This window comes from Panthera pardus, unplaced genomic scaffold (genome assembly GCF_024362965.1).
Source record: "Panthera pardus isolate Hobbes unplaced genomic scaffold, ASM2436296v1 HiC_scaffold_7, whole genome shotgun sequence".
NCBI lineage: Eukaryota > Metazoa > Chordata > Mammalia > Carnivora > Felidae > Panthera > Panthera pardus.
This window is the reverse complement of record NW_026527002.1, coordinates 28900577-28914746: the sequence shown is the minus strand read 5'-3', so window position 1 is coordinate 28914746 and position 14170 is coordinate 28900577. Positions and strand designations below refer to the sequence as shown.

At 42.8% G+C, this 14170-nt stretch overlaps 1 protein-coding gene across 1 annotated transcript in view; it reads left to right on the top strand.

Moving 5' to 3' along the window:
* Positions 1-13084, top strand: part of ZNF704 (zinc finger protein 704) — a 239798-nt gene extending 226714 nt beyond the window's left edge. The window contains exon 9 of the mRNA XM_019453346.2: positions 585-13084. Within this exon, the coding sequence (XP_019308891.1) occupies positions 585-696 (112 nt within the window). The 3' untranslated portion in view covers positions 697-13084. The remainder of the gene's footprint in view (positions 1-584) is intronic.
* Positions 13085-14170: the final 1086 nt, after the last annotated feature.

Below are 14170 nucleotides of genomic sequence, written 5' to 3'. Positions count from 1 at the left end.
GCAAGAGAGCACTTGAAAGTACCTATTTAAAATGTAAAAGAAGAAACCTCTCTACTGGTATTTTTTTGTATTTACTTGCTTAATTCAATTTTATGAAGATGGCCAAATGGATGTGCCCACAAATGAACAAGTAGAAGCTTAAGAGTTAGAGTAGCAAATTGTGGGTGCCTGGGTGGCTCAGTTAAGCGTCTGACTCTTGATTTGAGGTCAGGTCATGATCCCAGGGTCGTGGGATCGAGCCCCAAATTGGGCTCCAAGCTGGGCGTGGAGCCTGCTTGAGATTCATTCTCTCTCTCTCTCTCTCCGTCTCTCCCTCTGTCCCTCTGCCCCTCTATCCTGCTTGCACACACTCTCTCACTCTCTAAAATTAAAAAAAAAAAATTAAAGAGCTGTGGTAGCAAATTGTAATAGCTAAGTGTAGTGGCCGTGAAAACATCCAGCACATTAAAGTCCAAAGCTGGTAAAAACCCCTACTTTGTTTCTTAACATTGTTTCTTACTCTTTCAAGGGACCTCAAGGCCTCCGTAGAATGAATGCCCATTGAATCAGTCCCACAGAATAAACGTTCGTTGTCTGTCTTACAGAAAGCCCAGGGGAGAAGGCAAGAAGTGCCGGAAGGTTTACGGCATGGAGAACCGAGACATGTGGTGCACAGCCTGCCGCTGGAAGAAAGCCTGCCAGAGGTTCACTGACTGAGGAGAGAGGCTCACCAAGCGGGCGGCCCAGGGCCCTGCTGCCCTCGCCTTCCACTGCGGGTTTGGGAAAGCACTTTTGCTTCTGAACAAAATACACTTGAAGCCCAGGAAAAGCACTTCCAGGAAACTTGGTGGAATTACAGCAAAAAAATAAGGTCACCACCCTCCACTGCTCCTGCTCAGAATCCAGCCTGGAGCGGCTGTAACTATTTTTTTTTCCTTGAAAAGAAAAGTCAGCTTTTTTTTGCTGTATGCCTAGGTCTGCAAACTGTGGACTTCCGTAGCAATGGAACCAACAAAGCCCCTTTTACCTAGAAAGGAGGCATATTTTGATAAGCTTTCTGAATAATGCCATTTCTGAGATTTTTTGACATAGTAAAAAAAAAAAAAAAGCAACGCATTATTCAGTAGCATTTGTACAGAGAACAACACTTGCTTTCATCGTGAATACTATTTTCCCTGTTTTCCATTTGACTTCCTGGAGCAGTGCACATCATGATGTGTTGCCGGAAAGTGCAGCACTCTGGGTATCTCTTCTATGTCTTGTTTGTTTGTTGTGTTTGGAAGAATGGCCCCAGACCGAACCGTGGCTTGGAGGGTCCCAGATGGCATAAACCTGAACGGAGATCACCAGCAGACCTCAGACCCTGAAGCTGAGTTCAGGACATCCCGCTGTAACGTTGAGAATATCTAGGAGTCTTCCTCAGATTTCTAAGAAGCCCTTCCTCCGAGAGGTGGCTCAGCTCATTCTCTACCTGTCACAGCTCTATCAACGACTGGCACAGGTAGCCACCTGGGTAAGCCTCGATGCTTCTTTCAGGGATGCAACACGAGCCGCAGCACAGATCCGTTTGTCACTGCTTGTGTGACAGTGCTGTTGCCAGGTTAGTGGGTTGTCGGGCCGTCCCTCAAAACCCCACCACTGGCTGGTTTCAGAACAGGTAGAGAATTCCGACTATCCCAGCAGGTTTGCTGTAGACAGCGGAGTACAGCCTAACACATCCCCCTCTGTTCAGAAAGACATGTGAAGTCAGCAAACCGACATCCATTCTGAGTGCACTTTCACAGGTTTTATGCTTTAGCATGTCTGGGAGATGGGTTGATGGACAATACAAACGTGATCTGAGTACATGGAAGGTCCAAAACTTTGTTTTTCTTATTCAAATACCGGCACTGTTCACTTAGAATTTGCTCAGAGGGGAACGTACAGAACACCAAAAGGAAAATGCATGTGGGTATAGGAATCTCTCAATTTAGTAGGACCAGGGCTTGCACTGTGTTGCATTTAGCAGGTTTCCTAGCCTAGTATGTTTGTTTGTTTTGGTGGTAGTTGTGTGGGGGAGGGAGTAGTTGTCACGTTCTATATGTACGCTCATTGTCTGTCTGTCCTACTCTCGATTGCCCTGCTAAAGAGTTACTTCTCCTATACCTATGCAAAGGATTAAGAGCACCTTATAGGATGCACTGTGTCAGGATGGGGAGCCGACGATCAGCCATAGGAATGTTCAGTGAAATTGCACAGAGGAGAGGTTAATATATGTTTAGAAATTGTACATACACGTTTGTTTTAGAGTTGAAAGAAGTCAGTTAGGAATAGCAGAAATCCTTTTCCTTTTAGAAGCAAGGGAAATAGAAGGAGGTTTCACAGTGTAATAGCCACAACTTATACATTCATAGATTTTGGCAATTTTATTTTGTAAGCTTTCATGTGACTTTTTAAATATTATTCCTCAAAAGAGATCCTGTTTTCCTCCTTCATTTATTTTTCTCTTAAAAACATGTATTTCAAGAGAGCAGGAAAAGAGCTTCCTTTACCTTCATGGGTAATTGAAAATCATGTTTAATTTCATGATTTCCAATCAATAGTAGCCACAGCACCAGCTATAATGTGTGTTTTAGTATTTATGAAGTCAGCCAGGAAAGGGCATATTTTTTTAAGGGCAGAAGTGTATTCGTATCCTCAACCCCAGCATGTCTTTTCTCCTCCCTGGAGTCCTCTTGCTTCCCTACAGGCACCCTCTGCTGTGACATGATGCTCCCTCTGGCCTGGTCCGGGAGGCTTGAGCTGTGGGTGGATTGCCCCGTGGCCACAATGAGTCCAGAGCCAGTGAGCCACTCGAGCAGGTTCTCCATGTACTGAAATGATGGCTGGGATGCAATCCTAGAGCAGAGGTTTTTCTCTTCGGCAAATCTCCCTGGCTCTTGATCCTTGGATTAATTAAGTCCCTCATCAAAAACAATTACAGTGATGAGGGGCTAAATCTATCCTCCCCACCTCCCAGAACTTTGGGACACAGGGAAGGAGAGGTCTTTGTCCTGGAGGGAGGTTTTGAGGCTGCGCCCTAGAGATGCAGCACATGATTCGTTCTGAGCTCTGGCCTGGAGGAGCCACGCTCAGTCCTTACCTGGGTTTTTGCCAATGCACAGGTATAAGCAGAAGCGTACAGCTGAATGCATCTTCCCTGGGATTTCTTGTCCTTTCTAAAGGCTTCTCTACACATACTCTTCTGCATCCCCAGTCACGTGGGGACTCCTTTCTGCCTACTGGCCCCGGTCTCTGGGTACTTTCTTCTCTGGCACAGGTGTGCACAGACCGTCGGTCCCTTCCTGCACACACAGACATCCGTTTTTTGTACCAAGGCACGTAATAACTAGAGAACCATCAAAATTACCTGGCTGGCCTTGGGAAAAAAGTGACTAACTTCTTTGCAAGCCACCCAGAAAGCTATGAATTGCAATATACAGCACTGATTGTAAAAGCCAAAATTACAGGAAAAAAAAAGACATACAGCCATTTTGTTATATTTTGGAACTAAATTAAGTGCCAAATTAAGCCCGACATTCGTTTTATGCCATCCCTGTGGTACCACGTTCTTTTATGTCTTCATTTGGCAGGGGGAGGCAGGGGGTGGGTGCAAAGGGCAGTCCCATAGCATGCTGGCTGGTTAACCAGAGCTCCGTCCATCCCACGGATCTCAGAGACTTGTCTGTTCAAAAGGAATGGCCATACTATGGATTCTGGACCCAAAGTATTTCTAAATAAGGCGTGCTCTAGCCTTTTGACCTTTCTCTCCCTTGATACTTCTTCCTTCAGAAAATAGTTCTCATCTCTAAGAAGGCATTTCATAATAACGGACAGGCATTCTTCAGGTAGCTGCAAAGAGAGTTCATCATCCAGCAGTAGTTTTAAGCCTTAGTCCTTCCCAGAGGACGTGCACCCAATTTATGGGCAGCAGTGTGACAAGCTGGAGAAGACACCCAGGTAGCAAGTGGGTGGATTGGAGGCCAGAGAGGAGACACAAGAGGTCCATGGACATCTGGCTCCCACTCACCTTGTTAATGCTGATCGGCCAGTGGTGACTGTCCCTGGACACCTCGGAGGGAGCTGTCATGTCGTCCCTCCAGGAGCAACTGCCACTCCCGTGCACATCTCTAGTGGGCACGGACCTCCCTCCACCTTACTTGCCGGAAAGTTTCCTCTCCTGGTTGGTGAAAGCCAGGGTCAGGAAGAAGGCAGTGGGTTTCTGAACGGGTGCGGGCTCCGCGGTGAAGTGCCTGTCAGCAGCTCCGTGCACCGGGGTGCCCTTTATTAGGTGATTCCCTGTCCAGTCACAACTGTGTTGCAGACGAACACTTTCAGTAGAGAATGATGGGTGTTGCAGTTCCTGGGCTTTCCAAAATCTTCTTAAAGAAATAGTCACACGAATGGTGCAAAAGATTTCTGAGACCGAAATGCCTCGATCCCATTTCAAGATTGTCTGCGTTTAAGTCGGCTGCCTGCGGTGTCACACCAAGCCACGCTTTTGAAAGCCGCCCTGGGTTCCGTAGTAGCCAGCACGGCTGATCTGAGTCCTCCTTCATCCGGCTTCACCGGAAAACAAAAGAGCAGCATTCACTTGCGAATGTTTAGAGGCAGGTGGCAAGAACTGTACATATAGGAGAGGATACCTTGAGAATAGTAGCAAAATACTGTAAATAATATTCATTTCCTCAGGGAAAATTAAAGGGTATGTGAAAGATAGATCTGGAAGATCCTTAGAAAGACTTTTATTATCTCTAGAGTCTTTCCCAGTCAGAACAGTTTGGGTGGTATTTTTGTTTTTAACGAACATGATAATTATTTCAAGACAAATTTACATGAAGTGGACGATGTCAACTTTTTGAGGAGCAGTGCTCTATGGAAACGAGCGGTTTCTTTGTAGCTGACCTGCAGTCTAAGGCTGACATTTGAACCACAGGCACAGTCCCTGGTGGGTATTCACAGACTGGTGTAAGGCTTTTTCTGAATGTAATTGTGAGTCCGAAGCCTCAGTGTTCCTTTTCATAATCACCCGGTTGATGACTGTACACAGAATTCTGTAGGCGAAGGTGTTAAAGACGTGCACTTTGCATTAATAGCATGTTAAGGAGCAAACTTCCATGGACTTTTGCGGACAAGGTGCTGCTTTTTCTCATGACCCTGTAGAATTTCTATTGCCCACATCAACTGTAGCATTGACCTGTATGAAGACAGGGAAGGATTTGTGCATACAAATGAATGGAAACAGAGCCGAATTCATGAATATGGATGAGGCTGTGGATCATTTTGGAGAAGACGCTGGGTACATGGGTCAACTGGAAATTTCATTTCTCTAAGAAAATAACCCTACCAGCGGCACATACGCTCTCCCTGTTCCTCATACCTGTGGGGATTCCTCTCTACTGGAACTGTTCCGTTGTGTCTTTTTGCATTGTAACTTGTCGAAGCAGAAGTTGGTAAATAAAATGAGATTAGCACTTTTAGGTACCAATTGTATCACTATGTAATACACACCAAGAGAGCAAGGAAGTATAAACTGCATTTAAGACCGACCGGTTTGCTTATTGCGAGTGACTCTGAAAAAGCCCATACCCAATGATATACATGCTTTAAAAGGTGTACCTATCGTAGGACCAGAAATCAAAGTGGGAATCTTACTTCTGGTCCTATTTTGTAAATAGTTGCTTTTTTTTTTTTTTTTTTTGAAGACAATCTCATGTTTTATAACTTCTCATGTGGGTCTGAGAATCACAATGGTAATGTGTTATATCAAAATGTAATCTTAAATACAATAGTAATTATAACTTAATTTTCCAAATAAGACAAGAAATATACTGCTTTAGGCTTCTACAATTCGGAGAGACGTGACACTTTTATAATAAGCATTGGTACTTCTCAAGTAAACAGAACTGGAAATATTTTACAAGATGCAGTGTTTTGTAATCACAAAGAACATGAACATTTTGTGGGAAATGACCTTGGTTTTATACATTGTAGCTTATTTTTTAAAATACAGTACTTACCAGACAGGAAGTCTTAATATTATAAGCAATTCCTGCTCTCCAAACAAAGGGCTATGCCTCTTTTAAGCAAGTGTTTTTGATGCATATCTTTTCAATTAACCCTCTGCAGCAAGGGTAGAAATGCAGATCAGATGGAAAGATTATTACAAGAGAATCAAGATAGCAACAGCTACTCCTTTTATCATTGCCAGTGTGTTTTCAAAGGATTATGGGAAAAGACACTTTAAGAATCAACCATATGTATCTTAAATGGGAAAATATTAATAGATATGCTTGTAAGCAATGGGAGAAACATTCTTTAAATTCTTTAGTGTAAAATGAGATTCTGTCACAAAGACCAGCTTACCACAAACCTGCATTTAACTAGCAACTATCATTTGCTGGTAATTCCTGAAATCATGGTATTGTAAGCCCAAAGATAGAATTTTTAGGTGATCAGTGGTGTTTGAGATAATTTTTTCCTCAGCACTAAATAACTTTAATTTTCTTATCAAAGCAAGTGCTTGATTTTTCACAAGAGGAACAGACATGCCAGGTTGCGATCAGAAAGTCACTGTATTCCCAAGGGAGAGAGCCATGGAGAGTCTATTAACTGCACAAATAGTTTTGAGCTTTGCCAAAACCATTTCATAATGCTGTACAGTTTCTTCTAGCCCACTCACTGTTAAAAAATAAATAAATAAAGCATCTTCTCTTTCTAAGATGTCAGTAACTCAAAAACTAATTAGCAGTATGCAGATAACATCAAAAGACAAGCTGGCATAGAATGACCGTATATCCATTGGGCAACTCCTGTGGAGTGGTCAGAGGGTCACTCAGACCTTGCTTTCAAATAGCTTTTAGAATGTGCACCCATGAGGACTAGAAATGCACGGAGATAGGGAAAACCACGCACAGCCTCGGCTCCTGGTCTCTGAGATGAGGCAGTCTGCAAATCTCTATCTTTATAGTCCCTTGAATATCTCCATTGTTAGCATTAAATCCCCAAGAAGTGTTCACTGCTCTATGGTTTTGAAGCAAATGAGTCTTGCTTCATTTTTCAATAGAGGCTTCCTAATGGTTTATAGCAGAAGCCTTAGAAAAGCCAGGCAGTATCTGTAAATGAACGATTCAGATCAGGCAAAACAGGGACACCACAGAATGGTAGGGATCATTGTGAGCCAGACCGCCCATGCACCCACTGCATGGGGCACCCAGCTCCAGACAATCAGAACCATGCAGAAATCAGGCCCAGGGCTGCTAGATCTTCTGACTCGGAAATACGGTGTTACGTGACATTTAAGTGTTGACAGCTAACTCAAATTCTTGGCCAACACTGTACAGACCAAAGAGAACCCACACGGGGCAGACGGCAGCCTTCGGCCACCGGTTTCATCTCGCGTTCCGTGGGAGATGTTGAGGAAGGCACATCTCACATTCCACGGCCATCGGGTCAACTTCCTCCCTCAGCCCCACAAACTCACTTATGGGCACAATCTGGGCAACTAAAATCAAAGAAATCATTCTCATGGAAGACTTGAATATAAAAATACAGTATCCTTAAACTAGCCTTGCCTCTGATCAAAATACGCTGAAGTACTATCCAGCTCCCCCCCAGGCCAGGCCTCAAAGCATTGATTGAATAACTGTCATCCCAACTTCAGTTTTCACTACCGTGACCACTGTGATGAGGGGCTGGCAAAGAGCAGCCTTATGCCTTCAAGAAGGCAGCCAGGAGCCCCTACAGCTGAAGACAGCCCACTTTGCCTCCTCGTGCCAAAGCCCTGTGCCAGCCCCTCCACACTCCCTCCCGCTCCATCCTGCCTCGTGAGTCTTCATTCCAGGGTGAAATTTCCATTATTTCATCTCCCATATAGCAACATCCTGGCTTCAGACCTGGTAGGTACTTCAGAATATCCACTAACCCCAAAGTGGAGTTTTTCCACATAGAGAACCCTAGTATCTTTGTCCGAGGGCAAAGACGAAATGGGAATAAATGTGTCATGGAAAAAATTAGAAGCTGCTGCTTTTGCTTGGGAGGACTAAGTGACTTCCGGCTGTGTCTTACACCAGAGTCCTGATGGTGTTGGCATCGTCGCTAACCCTTTCACACATATAATAAAGTAGGGGTCTTTCAGAGACACTATTTCATTTGACCTTCCTAAGCATCCAGGGCACAACAGGGATACTTAGGATCACCTCCAAGGCCAACCGACAATAGTCTTAAATCTGTGAGTCAGCCTTATCACTGCCCAAAAGGAGGAGGGGAAGCGCTTGGAAAGCACTGGCTCAGACCTTAGTCTTCCAGACACTAACCCTGAAAAGATCCAGGGACCCACCACATTCCCATCCTTTCAGTCCATCTTTCCGCATGGAAACAAAGAGCATACTCATTCACACGGTCACATGCAAACTCAATCCTCCCGACTGTATCCCTTTAGGGTGCTGCTGTGCCCCCACTCCCTAAGTTCCCACCATCTAAGTGGTTAATTACAGGAGTTTCTTAGCTAACGTGATGTTCTGAGTAAACGTTTTGACTCCTTGGGAAAAAAAAATTATTTTGCTAACATGCAACGCTTATTATCCATCTAAAGGCAAATTGATGCCAGAAAATTTTAAAGCAGCTCAAAATTACAACTTTTCATGATCCAATCAACAGGTACTGTCAACTCAAAGTTGGAAATACCTGGTAATATGGTTAAGTCACGTTAAAATACGAATGCAATTTAAACAACACCGTCAACGCCTGAGATTTCTGTCACCATGAGGGACTAAAATGCTGTCCAGAGATGAACAGGCTGCTTCAGCCTTCGCCCTGTCGTTGGCCAGGCTTCACATCATGAGGTTAGGGTACTCACGGGAAGTTTAGTCATGGAGCTAGAAGGGGCCTAAACCATTATGGCCTGCCACCTACTTCAGTAACAGGCTTTTTGATAAATGAGACTTGTATTATTTGTCTGGAAATACAGTGCTGGGGGAGGACTCTCCTCCTCTGCAGGAAAAGAAGTCCGTTTTGCAATGGTTAGCACCAATGCCAGGTCAGTGGCGGGGCTGAGTGAACAAGAAGAAAGCTGAGGCTCCCAAAGAAAATAACTACAGATTTTGAAAGAAGGTAGAGACTGTGAATTCGATGCTCAAATTAAGGTCCTCGTTTAAAAAAAAAAAAAAGTTATTTCATAGTGGGCGCCATTCACATAATTTTTAACTGCCAGCTTCCAAAGAAAGAATCCCCTTTATTTATGTTATGAAAATGTTAAGAATTCAATGCTTGAGTCCGATTAACTATTACATTTACTTACTAGGGGCGGTTCCCTAAATTTTTAATTCAGAAGATTCACCACAGTAGAAAGTAGCAACTCCTGAAAAAGGCAAGAGAGCAGTCATTAAAGAACAAAATTTTCTTTAAAAAAAAAAATATATAATAATAATAATAAAAGTTGCTCATCTATTTTCTTCTGAATTCTCTCTACATCTCTGACTAAAGAGGAAAACCAGGACTCTCGAGAAGAAATTGAACTTAAAGAGAACAGTTCCTGTTCTGGTGATTAGTTTCGTTTCCCCATTCTTGGCAACCTCCTTGTGTCCACTGGTGTGACCTTACTGAGGCCACGCTGTTATTATGTATGTTCGCCTCCAGAAGTTCCAGATTAAGCACCTTTGCTTCTGTGCTGATTTCTCACTCTTCAGTTAAGGTCCAGGGGGATAAACATCACTACGACTCATATGGGAGGCTCCGTGAGGCGACCCTCTTCTTTTGGAGAAAAATTTCCATCTGTCTGAACAGTCTTGGGTGATCATTCAGACGGCAGGTCAGTCAGCACCCAACCTGCAACGCTCATCACAAAAGACTCGAACAGACTCGCCAAGAAAGAATGACAAGGCAGATACCTAATCATTTCACCTGGACTCAAAGCCTCCACGCAAGTCACCTGCCCACTGGGCCCGTCCACGGGGTGTGCCGGCTGCATGATCAGAACCAACATGGAAGGACAGAGGAAGAGAGCTTCACATTTAGTTTTTCTGGGCCCTGGCCTCCGCCCACAATTATACAGCATGAGAATGGACTTGTCCTCTGTTATGTGAAAGTGGCCCCTTCAAGGTATAATTGTTTTCACTTGGTGTTTACACAAGGAGAAAACTACTCCAGTTCTCATTGTTAAGCACTTGCCCCTCACCCTGGCGGAGCCCTCTTCCCATGCTTTGGGCACATGTGGCCAAGACAAAGGGGGAAATGGTAGAGCTTTTGGGGCCAGCAGTGCCAGAGCTGGGATTACCCCTCAGGGATCTACAAGTATAGTGGAATTATAAACTGCCCCCCTCCAAAAACAGCATGCATCTCTTTGCAGATTACAAACCCTTGCTTTGCTTTTTTCGCCTTTTTATCCTATACTCTGCTAATTGGAAATCAATGACTGTGACTTGACCAAGCCCTGTGATGATAGCAAAGCCCCTTCTTCCAAAGTATCCCGACTGTTTGGGGAACCTCTGTGATCACTGGTAGAAAGCTTTAGAATAGATTTAGATTTTTAGGAAAGAGCTCAATACCCCCAAATGTTCCACGACTTCAATAACTGAAAATGCTCTGGGTGTAAAATAACCCAGGAATGTGGATTATTTATGTTTTAAAAAAATGTCATTAATCAATATTTTCCTACAACGCGACCTAGAATTCCTATTTTTGTAATTAACGGTTGGACGATGGTCAACCATTTAAGCATATGCTCTCTGGAATAACCAGATACTAGTGTAGTTTCCAAAGTGTTTCGTGTCTCAAAATCTATATACTTAGAGGAAGAACTCAGGATAAGAAAAAAATCGCTAGGTCCCAAAGGGTTCATGACTATCATCAAATGCAACTGCCAAGTGGCCTGCGGTCATCTTTTTCAAATGAGGGGCCTGGGGAGTAAGAGAACAACAGTTATCACAAACCCTCCGTTGCCCTTAGTCCACGATAAGGTTTTTAAAAAACTCTGCTTTTAAAAATTAAGCCATCTTTCAAATTGTTTTCTATACCAAATCTAAAATATTAAAATGAAATTATAAAATATTTCAAATGGGGTATTTACTGGAAATGCTGTCAGTAGAAAGCATTGCTTTTTAGTGCCTGCTAAACAGGTAAAGATGGACGAAAGAGAAAGAAGGAGTCCCTTCTGTGTGATGCCAGGGGTAAAATGACAGGCGTTAACTAGTAACTGGGCACTAATTCAAAGCAATGTGGCGATGCTATCCAATTTTTACAGATCTTTTGAAATACAATCTTACCACCATTTGGGGGTAAGTACTTGCTTACAAAAATCTTTAATATTAGTGAATGAATGTATGAAGCTACAAACTATGCATTTTCCAAGAGTAACGTGTATTTTATATCAAATCCAAGTAAATTTTTTTCATAGACTTATCACAACCACAAATTATGAAAATAAACTTGAATGCATAACATTGTGGGAATGTGGGACTCCCATCTATATTCTTCCAGCTGATATTTTTAAAGACAGTGCATTGAAACTTCAGGCTCTAAACAAATACAGCCATTAAGGTAAATAAATGGGAAATGGTTTATATGTTACTCCGTAAGCAGAAATGAGAAATGCTGGCTGTTACAAATGTGCCCAGTTTTTTAAAGGTGGATATTCTAGTAACACTGGATTAGCAGGCAAACAAAACTGCATAAGGTTAATGAGCATCGCATTGGATAAACATAGCATAGGTTGTGTCCGTTGTGTTTACTTCTCAATCTAATAACAAGAACTATTCTCCAAAGGGTTTGGGTTATACAGTTTCAAAGAACAAAATATAAAAATGCTGTCCAGCAAAGCAAATCATTGAGCTTTTTTCAAAATCACATGGAGATAATTACTTTACATGTCTGGAACGTCCATATAGAATATACACACGTTTCTTCAGCACTCTTGTTGATTTTGTATTTCTGTGAACCCTTTTCCAATAATTTATCCTTGCTCCTCAATCAGTAACTTCCTACGTTACTCAGCATGAAAACATATTCTTTCCTTCTTCTGACAAGGTTGAAATAAAGAACTCCAGTTCTCTTGCCGTTCTGGCTCTCTTCTACGTCCGTTGAGAAAGTTTCTCAACTGTTCGTAGAAATACGGAAAATATGGAAAAACGCACTTCTAAGCCTGGTACTTATGGTTATACTGGATATGTTTGCTACCTATTTAGAAGTTATTGGGGATGGGGACGTGTCTTTTTATATGATTTTTAGCCAAATTCAGATGTTCTGATACTCCACTTCTGAATACCTATCCGACTGTAAATACAGCCTGTGGAGGTTCAGGTTAATAAACCTTTCATGTGACTGTTCCTCAGCCATGCTCCTTGCCAGCTGTTGGCACACTGTACATAGATTTGTTGAATGTTTCAATGATGTTGTTTTTCTAAATGCTGTTCTCTAAAACAACTTTTTGAATGTTTTTTGCTTTCCATTGTTCGGGACTTTGTGTGTTGATTTAAAAAAAAAAAAAGTTTCCTAAATATTTAACACCAGGAAAAAGATTTAAAATAAACTGGTGCTAATTGAAATAGAAGAAACATTTCAGATTTGAAGACTTACAATATAAGATGTTCACACCAGTTAAACTATCTAAACTGCACTTTCCCGCGGGGACAGCTGTCATCTACCTGCAATGGGCATCAGGAGGACCACTGAATGTTTACAGTCTCTGTGGCCCATTTAAGTGTAAAATACAAAAATGGCACTGTCCCCCCAGAGTTGAGGATTTGCCGCATTGGTCCTATGGAAGCATTGAAGTAGAAGTAAAGGCTTATAGTAAGAATCAATTTAGTAATAGTCTTCTGGTCTTTGGACTTTCATGTTCTGTGATGCTTAGCTGTAACAATGAATATGGTGTTGCCAATGTAGTCTGACATCATCGTTGACCTGTACTTACTGCGTGTATGGTTCTACCTTGGGTTGCACTGGCACATGCCACGCCAGAACACTGGACTTTCAGTAAGACCATTCTGACTTCTACAATGTCCACACACATGAATTTAAATGCACTTGTAACTGGTTAATTACCATGGAGTCTAACTTCCACTTAATAAAAGTTTTTGTGTACCTGCTTCTATTTGGGGGCTATTTATTTAAGCAAAAAATAACTAACTAAATACCCAAGAAAGGCTCACCGAGGGTTTGAGGTTTTACCACAGTTGTAAAAATAATTTAAAACCAAAGGGATGTCTTCCCCGTATCAACGTTCACCATCAAGGCTATCTTTAGGAACGTGGAAGGCACACCTTCCTTCTACAGTTCATCCCCTGTAACTACAATTCAAACCCATCCCCTTGGCCGTGACTGCCCAGATAAGTTAGCTGCTCACCCTGTGTTGCTAGTCGAAAGGCGATGTCTCTTCTAGCCCAAGCCAGCCTACCCCTACCCCAGAACAACGCTGGGTCCACTAAAACCTGATATATTCACCTACAAGAGCCAAGCATATATATGTGCGCAGCAAGTAGGAGGCTTTGGAGTTCAACAGACTTGAGCACAAATCCAAGTTTGGCCTCTTGCAAGGTAAATGACTGGACAAGTGATTTAACCCTTCTAAGTGGCATCCTTACCGTGGGACACGATAATGAAAAAGAGGAGAACTAATTAGCCTGGCTTGGACAGTATCTTTATCTACTCCTAGTCCACTCATCCCTAGCTGGGGTGGGCAGGATTATGACCCCTGTCCTACCACCTGGCCCAGAGAATTTTCCACAAATGGGGCTATTGTGAGAATGACCTAAAGTAACACGTCACAATGCATAGAGAAGTAGTCCACAAAAGGAAGCCAAAATACTCAAACACTGGAACCCTAGAGATCCAGAATGAGTGCTTCCAAACACCAGAATTTTCTTTTCAGCTTCTTAAAAACATTATTACTGAAACAAGAATGTCCTGCCTTATTAAATGCTTACACAGCACATCTAAATGTGTTCTTGGTTACTCCTGATCACCATTATTTCATCAATAGAATGTGCAGTGGAGACAGTTTATAGTTCGGCCTATTCCAGAACTGAAGGGCTGTGCTGTTGGACACCCACTGCTTTCTTTCATGCCGCCCCCAGCCCCAGCTCAGTTCCCGGCCAGTGAACCTCTGTGATTTCCTTGTATTTGGCACAGGGGACACTGAGCCCCTCTCCTTTCCTGAGATGCGGTAGAACAGCAAGTA